This window comes from Capricornis sumatraensis, chromosome 1 (genome assembly GCF_032405125.1).
Source record: "Capricornis sumatraensis isolate serow.1 chromosome 1, serow.2, whole genome shotgun sequence".
Classification (NCBI taxonomy): Eukaryota; Metazoa; Chordata; class Mammalia; order Artiodactyla; family Bovidae; genus Capricornis; species Capricornis sumatraensis.
In genome coordinates this window covers 62,644,062-62,661,010 of record NC_091069.1, presented here as the reverse complement: position 1 = coordinate 62,661,010, position 16,949 = coordinate 62,644,062, and the positions used below count along the sequence as shown (strand labels likewise).

Below are 16,949 nucleotides of genomic sequence, written 5' to 3'. Positions count from 1 at the left end.
TCCAGAAAATTAGAGATATCAAAGGAACATTTAATGCAAAGATGGGCACAATAAAGGACAGAAACAATATGGACTTAACAGAAGCAGAAGATATTAAGGAGAGGTGGCAAGAATACACAAAAGAACTATATAAAAAAGATCTTAGTGATCCAGATAACCACAGTGGTGTGATCACTCACCTAGAGCCAGACATCCTAGAATGTGAAGTCAGGTGGGCCTTAGGAAGCACCACTACGAACAAAGCTAGTGGAGGTGATGGAATTCCAGCTGAGCAATTTCAAATCCTAAAAGATAATGTTGTGAAAGTGCTGCACTGAATATGCCAGGAAATTTGGAAAACTCAGCAGTGGCCACAGGACTGGAAAAGGTCAATTTTCATTCCAAGCCCAAAGAAAGGCAGTGCCAAAGAATGTTCAAACTACCGCACAATTGCACTCATCTCACACGCTAGTAAAGTAATGCTCAATATTGTCCAAGTGAGGCTTCAACAGTACATGAACCGAGAACTTCCAGATGTTCACTGGATTTAGAAAAGGCAGAGGAACCAGAGATCAAATTACTAACATCCACTGAATCATAGAAAAAGCAAGAGTTCCAGAAAAACATCTACTTCTGCTTTATTGACTATGCTAAAGCCTTTGACTGTGTGGATCACAATAAACTGTGGAAAATTCTTCAAGAAATGGGAATACCAGACCACCTGACCTGCCTCCTGAGAAATCTGTATTCAGGTAAAGAAGCAACAGTTAGAACTGGACATGGAACAACAGACTAGTTACAGATTGGGAAAGGAGTACGTCAAGCTTGTGTGTTGTCATCCTGTTTATTTAACTTATATGTAGAGTATATCATGCAAAATGCCAGACTGGATGAAACACAAGCTGGAATCAAGATTGCCTAGAGAAATATCAGTAATCTCAGATACGCAGATGACACTACCCTTATGACAGAAAGAGGAACTAAAGAGCCTCTTGATGAAAGTGAAAGAGGAGAGTGAAAAATCTGGCTCAAAACTCAACATTCAAAATATGAAGACCATGGTATCCAGTCCTATCACTTCATGGCAAATAGATGGGGAAACAATGGAAACAGTGATAGACTTGATTTTCTTGGGCTTGAAAATCACTGCAGATGGTGACTGCAGCCATGAATTTAAAAGACACTTGCTCCTTGGAAGAAAGGCTATGACAAACTAGACGCATCAGAAAGCAGAGACATTACTTTGCTGACAAAGGTCCGTCTAGTCAAAGCTGTGGTTTTTCCAGTAATCATGGATGGATGTGAGAGTTGGACCATAAAGAAAACTGAGTGCAAAGAATTGATGCTTTTTAATTGTGCTGGAGAAGACTCTTGAGAGTCCCTTGGACTGCAAGGAGATCAAACCAGTCAGTCCTAAAGGAAATCAGTCCTGAATATTCACTGGAAGGACTGATGATGAAGCTGAAGCTCCAGTGCTTTGGCCACCTGACACAAAGAGCTTAATCATTAGAAAAGACCCTGATGTGGGGTAAGATTGAAGGCAGGAGGAGATGGGGAGAACAGAGGATGAGATGGTTGTATAGCATCACTGACTCGATGGACATGAGTTTGAGCAAGCTCCGGGAGGTGGTGATGTACAGGCAAGCCTGGCAGGCTGCAGTCCATGGGGTCACAAAGAGTCGGACATGACTCAGCAACTGAACTGAACTGACTGAAATAGCAATATAAAATTTTAAAATTCTGTCTATTTAAGAAAAGTTCTAGAAATTGAATTACTAAGTCAAAGTTTCTAAATATATTAAGGCTTATGAAACATTACTAAATTATCCTTCAGAAAAATTCTATCAGTTTCTAGTGTATTTAGTTTTTACATATTTATTTTGATTTCACAAGTCATTTGTTTTCTTAACACATATAGTTTTATTCTAGTGAATTATTTGTGTCCTTTACCCTGCTATCTTCTTGTTCATTCCATGGGTTTGTTTTTGTGAGTTATTTTCCTTTTTCCCAGTATATGATGAACAGCTTTCTATTGCTTAAAAATGTTAGTGCTTTATCCTATTTGATGTAGGTAAACATTCCAGTTTGTTTTGTCTTTTGATTTTGTTGAGGTTGTTTTTTGATACTTGTTGTTGTTGTTTAGTCACTAAGTTGTGTCCGACTCTTTTTTTACCCCATGAACTGTAGCCTGCCAGGCTTCTCTGTCCATGGGATTTCCCAGGCAAGAATACTGGAGTGGCCTGCCATTTCATTCTCCAGGGGATCTTCTTGACTCAGGGATCAAACCCACATCTGCTTGGCTGGCAGATTCTTACTGCTCTGCTACCCAGGAAGTCCTTTTTTTGATATTAGGTGTGCTTTTTGTTTTTTTCTGTTCAAAGTTTAATTGAAGTATAGTTGATTTACAATGTTGTGTTAGTTTCTGGTATATAGCAAAGTGATTCAGTTATATATATATATGTTCTTTTCATATTCTTTTCCATTATGGTTTATTTCAGGATATTGAATATAGTTCCCTGTGGTGTACAGTAGTATCTGGTTGCTGTTTTGTATATAGTAGTTAGTATCTGCTAATCCCAGACTCCTGGTTTATTCCTCCCCATAGATTCATTTTTATCATATTTTATATTCTACAGATAAGTAATATCATAATATATTTGTCTTTTTCTTTCTGACTTACTTCACTTAGTATTATTGTCTCTAGGTGTATCCCTGCTGCTGCAAATGGCATTATCCTTTTATATGGCTGGGTCGTATGCCAGTGTGTGTGTGTGTGTGTGTGTGTGTGTGTGTGTGTGCGCATGTGTGTGTGTGTGTGTGTGTGTATACATGTATACACCACATCATCCTTATCCAGGCATCTTTCAGGGACATTTAAGTTGCTTCCATGTTTTGGCTCTTGTAAATAATGTTGCTGTGAACATTGGGATGCATGTATCTGTTTGCATTACAGTTTTCTCCAGATATATGCCCAAGAGTGTAATTTCAGGATCATATGGCAACTCTAGTTTTTTAAGGAACCACCATGTTGTTTTTCATAGTAGCTGCACCAGTTTATACACCCAGCAACAGTGTAGGTGGGTTCCCTTTTCTCCACAGCCTCTCCAGTATTTGTTATATGTAGACTTTTTGTTATTGACCTTTGTAACCAGTGTGATATGATACCTCATTGTAGTTTTGATACACATTTCTCTATTAGCAATGACATCAGATGTTTTTAAATTTTTATGTTAATCAGATTTATGAATCATTCTTTTCCATTATAATTCCTGTTTTTGTTTTATACATACTAAGTCCTTAAATTGGGGTCTTGAGTTGTCCTTTTCTTAGAGTAGACTAACCACTTTAAAAATACACTCTTCTTTCTTCATTACTTTTAATTTACTTTTAAAAGATTACCAAATTAGTTTCTCCCCTATTGTTTTAAGTCGACTACCTTTAATACCATTTGGTAGCTACTTTTCTGAAATATTTATTACAGTGTGACTTTCTTCATTCATCCTTGAAGAATTATACTGTCAAAGGCTTGAATCCATAGCATTAGCATGGAACATGATTGAAATGGGGGGAATTGTTGCCCAAGAAATATATAATATGAATGCCAGTTTTAACTAATCACTCAATTCTGCTTCACAGTTTGCTTTCTTGTCTGTTTAGGTCTCTTCTGTCCTCTATTTTTTTCAGATTTTACCAGTTTCTCCAGATGTTCCCTTACAGTCTGACATGCTCAGCCTGTGAAAAATAGCAGCAGTCATCATTTCCTCCTTCTCTTCTATCTCAAAAAAGAATCTTTCTTATCTATCCACTTTTATCCATGTTCCTGACTCCAGCCAAGTTAGGTTTTATTATTTATGCTATTTATAGCTGTTTTGGTACAATGTTTATTTTCTAGTTTTATTAGTATTATAAGTATTGGAAGCTACGTCTATTCCTCACAATGTTCATTTAATTGAGATGTGATAGTGTTAGAAATGTTTCTGTTATATGAAATTTGAGCATATAATATACTTATCTATAATTATTTTTTATACTCATTTAATGACCACCCACAAAATGTTACTTATGTATGTATTTCAGATTATCAACATCCAAGAAATAGAATCAGCCATGCATGCACTCCTTTTAAAACAAGCCATGATCTTTATGAAACGCAGGCAAGATGAATTAAAACATGAATCAGCGTATTTACAACAGTTATCATGTTAGTGTTTTTTATGTTCAATGTGATTTTTTTGTTCATTAAGCTAAATTGTTAGCTAAAAGATAAAAATATTTTTATTTCTGTGTGAAAAATGTTTATTGTGTATTTTCCCACTGACCTTTCACTTACCCTCTTCTAAAATTCCCAAACCATTTTAAAATCTGGGCTTCAAAATGCCTTAAATTAAGTCCAAATCTAAAAAAATAAAAATTATGACTTTTAATCACTTAGTGTTTGAAAGAAAATATTTGTATGACCATTTAATGATTATTTTGAGATGACTTGACATAAACATATAGACTGTGTCAGAAGTCTAACTTTATAAATTTTCCATTGATTGTGGAAGTTAAAGAAATTCTGCTGCGTTTCAGTGTAGAATCATCTATAAGATCTCATTATATTAATAAAAGAATTGGATGCAGCTCTTTAATTCTCACACTGATTTTGTATTTGCAGAGATGTCTTCCTTTGCTTAAGATGCTGTCAGGGTATAGTGAAAGAAATGAGATCACAGCATCAAGTAGATGATAAAGGCAAAATCAAAATGAATGATTCAAATATATGACATTTAGTTGGTCATAAATTACCATATATGCTAAAATAGGAGATAATATGAATGACATATTGGTAATGTGTTTCTAGAATTTGACCATAGGGACAGGAAAAAAAGAAAAAGGTGAAAACTGCTGAAAAAGAATATAAGGGAAAGAAACTTTATTTTTGTTACTGTTCTCGAGTGCTGAACTATATTCACCAGACAAGGTACATTTTCTTAGATTAGCAAACTCAATACCTGTTAATATTGTGGTAGAGAGTTAACATTGCAATTTCATTGCATGATGAAATATGTAATTTAAGCATAGTCTATGTATGGATGTTTATATATACAAATATGTATACATACCTAAAATATAACTTTTGTTTTCAAAATGTTTCACTGTATTTCTTTTTAGAATTTACAGTATAAAATCAATTTTATTCATTAACAGGCAAACCTGAGACATCAATAAATAAAAGCTTGGCTATAGATGAAAAAACTCAATCGATTTTAGAAGAGGTTGAATCTCGAAGGTAACTAAAGACTTAAAGCATCACTGAGCAAGTGTTTTTCATAGTTTAAATACAGTTAATCATATAGTATAAATAACTATAACATAGCATATTAATTTGTGAGACTGGTGTAAAACCAAAATTTAGTTAAGTGGTCCTCTACCCCATGGCTTAAAGCACACTTGTGTATTTGGATCAGTTAGAAGGAATGTGTAAAGTGGTATTTATCAGGTTGGGACTGTCTTATACCTGGAAGCTAGTCCTAAATACATTGTTACTCCTTTTTCCAAATCATAGGAGTGTCTAACAAGAATAAGAGGGAGAATCAGTTCAGATTAATAAAGCTAAAATGTCAAAAATATTAATATAAAATTGTGTGAAAGTATGATTGTTTATTTCTTGGCATTTTAAGTAATGATGACTTTTTGTTTTATAGCATTTATTTTCATATTTTATTTTTGTTTTTTTTGCAAAATACAGGGCACGAAGAAGACAAGCAAGGGTTCTTTCTGGGAATTGTACTCATGAAGAGGGAACATCTAGTGATGATGAATTGTCTTCAGCAGACATGATTGACTTCCAAAAAAGCCAAGGTCAGTTATCAAGTTTCTGATGTGTCTTAATTTGAAGTACTGAAATGATAGAAAATCTTTGCCATGATTGCCCTTAATTAAGCTATCCAAAATAGTTGAGAAAATTCAGAAAAAATAATACTTTTTTTTCCTTACTTGTCTTTACCTCTGAAAGAACGGATAAAATGGAGAAGTGGAATGAGTAGGATGAGTATTCCTGCATCTTTATAGTTTTTTCCCCTCAGCCTGTTTCATCTCCTGTTATAAATGAGCTATGAACATTTTTGGCTTCATTCCTCTGCTGCATGCTTTCTATATTATCATTTTTTTCAATTAAAAAAATTTATTTATTTGGCCGTGCCAAGTCTTAGTTGTGGCTTGTGGGATCTAGTTCCCTGACCCGGGACTGAACTTAGGCCTGCTGCATTGGGAGCTTGGAGTCTTAGCCACTGCACCACCATGGAAGTCTCTATTTGTTGTTCAGTCGCTCAGTCATGTCCCAACTCTTCGCAATGCCATGGACTGCATGCAGCGTGGCAGGCTTTCCTGTCCTTTACAATCTCCGAGAATTTGAATTTGAATTGAATTTATAGTAAGGTCCATTTTTAGCATTGTAAGAAGGTAAAATATGTACAGTTGAAAGAATGTCAGCTTTACAGTCAAATAGATCAGTTCAAAGAGGGAATCTATTCTGTGTGACCTTAAGTGAATTACTTGACTTCACTGTATCTGATATTGTTGTTTGCTTTTTCTTTGTCTGTAAACAGATAGGCTAGAAACATTTACCTTTTAGGGAGAATAGTTATGATGACATGAGATAATGTGTTTATAATGTTTTGGCATATAGCAAGGGCTTAATAAGTGATAGATTTTATCAGTATCAGTTGTTACTAAGGTGTGTTTTTTTTAATAAAAACTAATTTATATGTTAATGTCAAGAAATAACTTTCAACTCAGTTGATTACATAAGTTATACATAACTATGTTTATAGGAATCAAAAATCACAAATGTAAAATGTGTAATATACAGAAGCTCATTTTCTTCACAGGTGACATTTTACAGGATCATAAGAAGATTTTTGAAGATGTACACAGTGATTTTTGTAATATCCAGAATATTTTATTGAAATTTCAACAATGGCGAGAAAAGTTTCCTGATTCTTATTATGAAGCTTTCATTAGTTTATGCATTCCAAAGCTTTTAAATCCCTTAATACGATTTCAGTTGATTGACTGGAACCCTCTTAAGGTATATGAGCTTAAAAAAATAATCCTGATCACATTTAGTTACTTAAATCCTCTTGTTATCAGGTTAACTATAATATAAAATACCTCACCTTTAGAGATGAAATTAATAATCATGCTTTGGAGTAGTCATTTACCATTTCTTGGGTCTCACTCTGTTTTAAGGCTAACACATCAGTAAAGGAAACACTTTAAAAAAATCTTCTGTGGTAAGTTGAAGATCACTCAAAAAAATAAAGATAATATTAGACCATAAAAATTTTACAATCTGAGTGAATTTCAAAATACGTACCAAGAGTTCTGACGTTGGAGATGACATAATGTGAATACTTGACTAGGAAAGCTACAATGAGGATGAGGAATTTAAATGAGGATTTAAAGGGTATATAGAATTTAAACAGGAAGAGAGCGAGGAAGGTGTTTTGTAAAGGTACATGGGGAGAAATAGTTTTGTAGAGACTGCATAGATCTGAGTCAACAAGAGATACGAACTTGTTTTGATAGGTAATGGGAGGAGTGACGTGATGAAGGTAATGGTTTAGGAAGCTCTGAGCAATAGCTAACTTGGAGGGTAGAGAGAAAGAGATGAAGATATACTGAAAGGCAGTTGCTGTAGCCCAAGTCCAAGGAGATGAGTTCCTCACATAGGGTGATAGTGACAAAGCAAAGAGAAAGAAAGGGTTGATTACAAGTGATTTTATGAAGAGTCAATAAACTACTGTGAATAACCCTAACAAAACACATCAAAATGGTGACCCCAAGGTTTGGATTCTAAGTTATTAGGACAATTATAGTTCCTTTCATAGAAATGGTGTCTTTTCAAAGAGGGAAAAGGTTTTCAAGGAAGTTTTACATTATAGACAATGAAATTATGTTGGGACATCCATGTGGTTAAGCAAACAGAAATGAGAAAATGAAATTCTAGGAAGAGAGCAGAGCTGAAAATAAAGATTTAACAAAGGGTGAATCCCTTTTGTTTGACTAAGGTGGATCTTCCTCTACCCTAGTCATGCATGCCTTTAGACTTTCTGTTAGGTTCAGGGCCATGCAGTGTTCGTAGTTTAGGAACCAAGCTTATCCCTAAGGTAGCTAGTTGGACGACAGCCTAGTTGTTAACCACTCAAGCTGAATTGAGTATTCTGTCACACATAGCAAAGATCTGTTCATTCAGTCATTCAACAAATAGTAATTGGCCATCTGCTGTTTGCTTAATAATAAGATAAGCCACATGCAAAGTATACATTTGTGCCAGTGAGACTTGGGAGAGCCAAAAGTGAATTTTGTATGAGGTAAGTATAACTTTAAAAGCAAATTCCATGGGTATTTTAACTGCTGTTGTTATAAATGTATATTTTGTTCCTAACAGTACCTGCCATTTAGTAGGTCCTGAACACACATGGGGCATTTCTGGACATGAATAAATGCATGAAATGTAGTATCCTGTCTCACTGTCTAGACATCATGTGTTAGTCGTGTCATCCTGTCTAGCCTTGGTGGTCTAGTACCATTATGTGCGTGAGTGCTATCACTTCAGTCATGTCCAACTCTTTGTGACCCTATAAACTGTAGCCCACTGTATACGTTGGGTTAAAATATGGAATTATTCTCCTTTGATCCTTAGAAAAGCTCTGGTAATTACTGAAAAAGTTAACTATTTAAAGATAAAGATTAAGAATTTATTTATAACTTGGATAATTTTATTTATAAGTTTGATTCCATAGGTTTAAAACAGATGCCATGGTTCACATCTGTAGAAGAATTTATAGATTGCAGTATGGAAGATTCAAAGAAGGAAGATAGTTCTGATAAGAAAATCTTGTCTACTGTTATCAACAAAACAGTTATTCCTCGACTTATAGGTACTATTTTATAATCTTGATAAAATTAAATTGTTCTTTAGCTAAGTATAAGATCAGTAATTTCTGTTACAGTCACAATTTTTTTGTTTTTGGACACAACTGTAATATACAGTAAAAATCAACAGATTTATAATTTAAGCTGATTAAAAACAGCTTGTTTGTGCAAGTGATTGGCTATCAAACCCCTGATACTCTTGGACCTTTAGTATTTGTGACATTCGCATTATTTTTATTAGTTACTTTTATAAGTCATTTATTAGTGGCACACTTCGATCTCTACTATGTGTATGTCTTTCCCTTAACTTCTCCCCTTACATTTCTTCTCCTTCTTTTTTTAAAAATTTGTATCGGAGTATGGTTGATTTATAATGTTGTGTTAGTTTCAAGTGTATGGCAAAGTGAATCAGTTATACATATATCCACATTTTTTTTTTAGATCCCTTTCCCATATAGGCCATTACAGAGTTTTGAGTAGATTTTCCTGTGCTGTATTGCAGGTTCTTACTAGTTATCTGTATAATAGTAGTGTGTCTAGTCAATCCAAATCTCCCAATTTATTCCTCCGCACATTTATCCCCTGGTAACTGTAAGTTTGTTTTCTACAGCCATGACTCTACTTCTGTTTCATAAATAAGTTTGTTTGTAGCCTTATTTTTAGATTCCACATAGAAACCATGTCACATGATATTTGTCTGTCTTTGTCTGACTTATTTCACTCAGTATGACAGTCTGGGTTCATCCATGTTACTGCAGATGGCATTTTTTGTCTTTTTATGTCTGGGTGATAATATTCCATGGTATATAATGGAATATTACCATATCTTCTTTATCCATGCCTCTATTGATGGACATTTAGCTTGTTTCCATGTCCTGGCTATTGTAAATAATGCTGCAGTGAACATTGGGGTGAGTGTATCTTTTCCAGTTATGGTTTTTCTCTGGGTTATATGCCCAGGAGTGAGATTGCTGGGTTATCTGGTAGTTCTGTTTTCAGCTTTTTAAGGAAGCTCCATACTATTCTCCATAGTGGCTGTTGCAATTCACATTTCCACCAACAGTGTAGGAGGGTTCCCTTATCTCCACACCCTCTCCAGCATTTATTGTTTGTAAATTTTTTGATGGTGGCCATACTTTGGCCACCTCATGCGAAGAGTTGACTCATTGGAAAACTGAGTTGACTGATGCTGGGAGGGATTGGGGGCAGGAGGAAAAGGGGACAAGAGGATGAGATGGCTGGATGGCATCACCGACTCGATGGACGTGAGTCTGAGTGAACTCTGGAAGTTGGTGATGGTCAGGGAGGCCTGGCGTGCTGCGATTCATGGGCTCGCAGAGTCGGACACGACTGAGCGACTGAACTGAACTGATTCTGACCTGTGTGAGGTGATGCTTCATTGTAGTTTTGATTTGCATTTCTGATGTTGGTCATCTTTGCATGTGCTATCTGGCCATCTATATGTCTTCTTTAGAAAAATGTCTGTTTAGATCCCCTGCCTTCTGGGTTACTTATTGTTTGATATTGAGTTGCGTGAGCTGTTTGTATATTTTGGAGATTAATCCCTTTGTTAGTTGCATTGTTTGCAAATATTTTCTCATTTTGAGGGTTATCTTCTTATTTTGCTTATGGTCCTTTGCTGTGCAAACTCTTTTAGTTAAATTAAATCCCATTTGTTAATTTTTGTTTTTATTTTCATTGCTCTAGGAGTTGGATCAAAAAAGATCTTGCTGCAATTTATATCAGAGAGTGTCATGTCTGTGTTTTCTTCTGAAAGTTTTTTTAGTGTCCGGCCTTACATTTAGGTCTTTAATCCCTTTTGAGTTTATTTTTGTGTATGGTGAGTTTCTTCTTTCTTTAAAAAAACATTACTACATTTATTTCCCTTACTTTTCCTACTAGCACTCAGAGCCGTTGGGCGTTGATGCTTGTGCCTCAGTCTGAACTTGTTTTATCTGAAATTATACTTGATAAGGATCTGTTCCAGCATGTCACTGAGAATGGATTCTGACTGGAAAGTCTGCAAACTCTTAAAAACTAAAGCAACCTGCTTTATATTGCTTCTCAGCCAACTTGACTAAACTTTAAAGATTTTCCTCAGAATAATTTACAGTGCAATCGTGGGGTATCTTGGAAAGAGAGTGCTTTTAGCCATTTACTTTTAGCTCTTAGCGTTATTAATGATAGCATAGAATATATATGCCTCATTTAAGTATTCATCTGAAAATTCCAAACACTTCACTTTACAATAGCTCTTTTTGAGCTTCCTGGGTAATTGCATACTCTCCTCTAATGCCATCTATATCTGTGTTCTTCAGTAGCCATATATCACTCATGACTATCACATTAAATTATGCAGATGTCAGATGTTTTTTTCTTTCATCAGAGAAAGTTCTTTTGGACAGTGCTTTTCTGCTTGATTTTCAATCAAAAAGAATTGGAAGAACAAGTTCAGATCTCTTCTTAGAGCACCAGATCTCATATCAGAGTAACTTCTGAATATATATACTTGGCAACTCAAATTCCAAATGCAAAATCACACTTGTCATCTTTGTTTCAGACTTGTTCCTCTTATATTACTTTTCTAGAAAATGGTACCTCCACCTACCCACATATTCAAACCAGAACCTCCAAGTCATCTACTCCTGCTTTTTTCTTACTTCTTTATATAAGCAGTTGCCATATCCATTACCTTTTTCTAACCCATTTTCTATACTTCAGCCATGGTGATCTAAAATGTAAGTCTGATTCTGTCATACTTCACTTAAAACACTTTATTCTAAACTGCCTTTAGGTTGAAGTCTAATCTCTTTAACATGCGTTCTAGGACTTTCAGGATTTTGTCTCTGTTTAGTAGTTCTTTGGGCTTCCCTGGTGGCTCAGCTGGTAAAGAATCCGCCTGCAATGTGGGAAACCTGGGTTTGATTCCTGGGTTGGGAAGATCTCCTGGAGAAGGGAAAGGCTACCCACTCCAGTATTCTGGCCTGGAGAATTCCATGGACTGTATAGTCCAAGGGGTCACAAAGAGTCGGACACGACTGAGTGACTTTCACTGACTTTCACTTCACTTAGTAGTTCTGTAGCCCCATCTTTTGCCAAGCTTGGCTCCTCCTTCCCCTCATCTCCACCTCTACTGGTCTGAAGCTGTCTTCTCCTTGGCCTTTACGTCTTCTACACTCCATCCACCTGACAAATCCCTTAACTCTATACCTGTTTCATGTAGCTAACTAACTCCTCTTCATCTTTCGGAACTCTGTATAGACATCATTTCTAGGAACTGGGTTAGGCATACCTTCTCAGGGTTCCTGAAGTACTCTAATCCTTAGGATGGTACATTATAATTGCTTACCTAAACAACTATACTTATATGTATATAATATATTTGTATTTGACATTAGACAAAATTGTTCTGAGGCAAACCTAATCTTATTGCTGTATTTCTAATAGTTAATGCTAGGCACATAATAGACTCTCAGTATTAGTTGGCCAAATATTTCCAAGATTATTACAAGCCTAACCTTCTAGATGCCTGAGAAATCAGTTTTATATTTGGTTTGGAGTGTTTTTTTTTTTTACCTATTTAAATTTTTTAAAAATTATTTAACTTGTATTTTACAAGAGTCAAGCACAGTTGTTAACTTCAGCATATACATCAGTGAACAAAATAATAATCCCTGATGTTATGGAGCTTTCATTCTGTGAAGGAGACAAACGATGAACAAGTAAAATCTATAGTGTGTTAGTTACAAGGGCCGAGGAGAAAAATAAAGTAAGGAGGAAAGATACAAATTATGAAAGAGGAGTGCAATTTAAAATAGTTTGGCCAGGGAAGGGCTTCCTGGGAAGGTCACAAATGAGCAGATTTCCAAAAGGAAGTAAAGAAGTGGGCCAAATGAGTGTCTGAGGTGACAGCATCCTAGGCAGTAGAAACAGCACAGGCAAAGGCCCTGAGGCAGGCGCTAGCCTGATTTACTTGAAAAACAGCAGACAGGCCAGAGTAACTTTAGTAGAGTGAGCAATAGGGACAGTAAGAAGAGGTTAGCAGGATAACAGTGGCTGTGTCATATGGGGCCTAATAATCGTTTGTAAGGACTTTTACTGTAAGTGAGCAAGAAGCAATTGGAGAGTTTTGAGCAGAGAAGTGGCAAGATCTGCCTTATCATTAAAACAGACTTCTTCTGGTTCCTGTGTTAAGAATGAACTGTATGCAGATCAGTTATGAAGCTTTTTCAGTAATCTAAGCAACGGTGGTTTGACTTGAGTGTTAAAAATGGAGGTGGCTGGAAAGTGGTCAAATTCTGTATATATTTCAAAAGTATTAACACTAACAGAATTTGATATGGATTGTGAAGCAAGAGAGAAAGAGAGGAATCAAGAATGACTAAGTGGTTTTTGGCCTGAGCAGCTGGAAGGACAGAGTTGCCATTTTCTCAGATGGAAAAGACTGAGAGGAGCAAGTTTTGGGTAGGAGGTATGGCAAGAACTCAGTTTGACACCTGTTGGGTTTAAGATGCCTGTCATCCAAATGGAGCTGTCAACTAGGCTGTTAAATATATGAGTCTAAAGGACAGATCTATGTAGGAGATTTAAATTTGGAGTGTATCAGCACATAGATAGCATTTAAAGCCACAAAACTGACTTGACATACTAACGGTATAAATATAAATAGGAAAGAGAGGATAAGTGACCTGAGTCCTGAGGTCCAGCATTTAGAAAGAAAACAGGAATACAAGCAGACAATAAAGGAGACTAGAGAGGTCAGTGAGAAACCAGCAGTATCCTGGAAGCCAAGTTTAAAAAAAAAATGTTGTAGTTATTGCTGTTAAATCAGACGGAGACTAGAATCAGCCATTAGATTTTGCAATGTGAAAGTTATCTGTGACTTGATAAGAGTAGTTTAGGGGAACAGCTGGAGCTAAGGCCTAACTGAAGTGAATTCAGGAGTTTGAGGAAAGAAATTGGAGATAGAAAGTTTCAACATTTGCTGAGTAATTTTGTTGTAAAATGGAGGAAAGAAATAGGGCAGCTCTAGAGAGGAAAGTAGAGTCAACAGAGGGATTATTTTTAATACAAGAGAAAAAATTGTAGAGTGATGGAAAAGATCCAGTAGAAGTGATGGTGATACTGAAGTGAGAGGGCAGAATTCCAGGAGCAGAATCTTCAAGTAAGCCAAAGGGGTTGGAGTCTTTTGTACAAATAAAAGGTTGGCATTAGCAAGGAGGCTAGTGCTTCATCCATGGAAATGGGAGGCAAGCTAGAATTTATGGGCACAGATGCTGCTAGAGTCGTAGATGCTATGGTAGGTGCTTGTGGAGCTTCTCTTCTCTTTGATTCTGTTTTTCTCATCAAATCAACTCACAGTGAGAGCAAGGGTGGAGAAAAGAAATCATAAGAAATAGTCATCTGGAAGAGTAAAGTCCATTAAACTGAGAGCAAGGAGGAAGGAGAAGGCAGGAAATAACTGTCTTGCAAGAGGGAAAGAGAATGGGCCAGAGAAACAAAATGTGATCGCTGGGCAGTGTTTTGATCTCACGGGAGTGTCATGGTGATCAATTTAAAGTGTACTTTTTTCCAGTCATGTTTTAACTGCATGGTTGCAGGCACCAACACTGTGACAAGGTGATATACCTAGAGTTGCAGTTGAGCCATACAACTTCAGCAAAACCCCAAAAGACAAGAAAATTGAGTACGTATGCAAATACATAATGTACAATTGGCCTTGATTTTTTTAAACCACAAGAGGAGGGAAGTAGCATTTGCAAAAGGCCTTAATTGTTTATATGTGACAAGCAAAGTAGTCCAGTAACTAAACTGTGTACCACTGAAAATTTTTGTTTCAGGCTTTGTAGAATTCATTTGGGATCCCTTGTCAACCACACAGACAACAAGTTTAATAACGCAGTGCAGAGTGATTCTTGAAGAACAGTCCACTTGTGAAAATGAAGTTAATAAAGGCAAACAGGTAATAATGTCTAGAATTATAAATTTCTTAATTTACTTTTAAATCAATATAATTTATTATAAATCTTTGTTTTCAGACGATGCAGAAGCAATTATCAGAACACTATTGATGAAAAATATTTAGGACCGACCATTTGTTGCTCAATATAATTAGTAATATGAAAGGATACACCTTGATATTTCCAAATGTTCTTACAGAAATCATAATCATTATCATAGAACACACAAACATGCAGTAAGACCCAGATTATTACTTTCATTCTTATTAGCATATTTCTCTCTGTTCAATGGTCTGATTTGTTCAACAGGTCTCATGGCCCAACCACCTGTTTTTCAGATTTGTGAATGTACATTGGCCGTGCAGAGATGAACAAGCATAAATACATTAGTACACATTGATTCCTTCTAAAAGAAAAGAAAGCTAATTACATTTGTTCTTTTGGCAAAAATCTAGTAATACTAGGACCTTCAGTTCAGTTCAGTTAAGTCGCTCAGTCATGTCCAACTCTTTGCAACCCCATGAATCGCAGTACGCCAGGCCTCCCTGTCCATCACCAACTCCCGGAGTTCACTCAAACTCAAATCCATCAAGTCGGTGATGCCATCCAGCCATCTCATCCTCTGTCGTTCCCTTCTCCTCCTGCCCTCAATCCCTCCCAGCATCACAGTCTTTTCCAGTGAGTCAACCCTTCACATGAGGTGGCCAAAGTACTGGAGTTTCAGCTTTAGCATCAGTTCTTCCAAAGAACAACCAGGACTGATCTCCTTTAGAATGGACTGGTTGGATCTCCTTGCAGTCCAAGGGTCTCTCAAGAGTCTTCTCCAACACCACAGTTCAAAAGTATCAATTCTTCGGCACTCAGCTTTCTTCGCAGTCCAACTCTCACATCCATACATGACTACTGGAAAAACCATAGCCTTGACTAGACAGACCTTTGTTGGCAAAGTAATTTTAAAACTAGACTAACATTCAGTATTTTAATTCGTTGTCTGTAATCTGCATAGTCAAGAACAGGTAGCTCTTTGAGGATTCAAAGTTTAATAGGATAGATTCTCAGCATAATGTAGAATTGAGTTTTACTGAACATAAGACATAAAGAGGAAGGAACTTTTCAGAGGCTGTGGTGAGAGTTTCTTGAATCTTTTATTGCAGTACTCTTTTTAAAATCATTTTGTTTGTTGATAATAATATTGTAGATTGATGCAGTTAAAAGGGTAAGACAATTTTATGTTGAGTTTTAAGAGAATTAAGAGAGAGATTCACAGACTGGAGGAAACCCAGAGTGGAATAATCAGAGTAGTTGAAAAGCGAGGAGACATGTCATATTCATATTCTGTGCACCAATAAGTTCCAAGTAAAGAAGGAGGGAAGCTGTAAGAAGAAAAAGAGAGAAGAGGATACCAGCATGATTCTGCCATCAAGAATCATGTAATCTTAGAGGAAAAAAGCTACATATAAACTGTTATTTGAAGTAGGAAGTAAGTGGGAATTGCAAGACTTACTTGTCTAATTCCTGCTATGTACTCGGTACTCTGTTAGGTCTTATTCCTGTGTCAGCCCACTTAGTCCCAGCAATCCTGTTAAAAATGGGTGATAGGGCTTCCCTGGTAGCTCAGTGGTAAAGAATCCGCCTGCCAGCGCAGGAGACATGGGTTTGATACCTGGTCCAGGAAGATCCCACATGCAGTGGAGCAACTGAGCCCATGTACCAAGCTGTTGAGCCTGTGCTGTAGAGCCTGGGAGCCGCAATCACTGAAGCTTGTGCGCCCGTGCTCTGCAACAAGAGAAGCCCATGCTCATTGCAACTGGAGAAGAGCCTGAGTAGAAGCGAAAACCCAGAGTAGCCAAAAATAAATAATTTTTAAATAACAGATGATAGCTTCATCTTACAGATGAAGAATCTGAATCACAGAAACCTGTTCACAGTACCTTGAGTTAGAACTAAGATTTGTACCTTGGTTAGTCTTACTTTGGGCATCCCCAGAGGCTCAGTGGTAAAGAATCTGCCTGTGATGCAGAACACACAGGAGATGTGAATTGGATCCCAGGATCGGGAAGATCCCCCGGAGGAGGGTATGGCAACCCA

The 16,949-nt window shown here is 36.5% G+C and overlaps 1 protein-coding gene across 3 annotated transcripts in view; it reads left to right on the top strand.

Annotated features, from left to right (window-relative positions):
- Positions 1-16,949, top strand: part of GCFC2 (GC-rich sequence DNA-binding factor 2) — a 79,214-nt gene that overhangs the window by 47,851 nt on the left and 14,414 nt on the right. For all 3 annotated transcript variants that reach the window (XM_068976404.1, XM_068976396.1, XM_068976386.1), the window contains 6 exons: positions 4,057-4,180; positions 5,170-5,251; positions 5,711-5,823; positions 6,852-7,051; positions 8,756-8,906; positions 14,742-14,863. In XM_068976404.1, the coding sequence (XP_068832505.1) occupies positions 4,057-4,180; positions 5,170-5,251; positions 5,711-5,823; positions 6,852-7,051; positions 8,756-8,906; positions 14,742-14,863 (792 nt within the window). The remainder of the gene's footprint in view (positions 1-4,056; positions 4,181-5,169; positions 5,252-5,710; positions 5,824-6,851; positions 7,052-8,755; positions 8,907-14,741; positions 14,864-16,949) is intronic.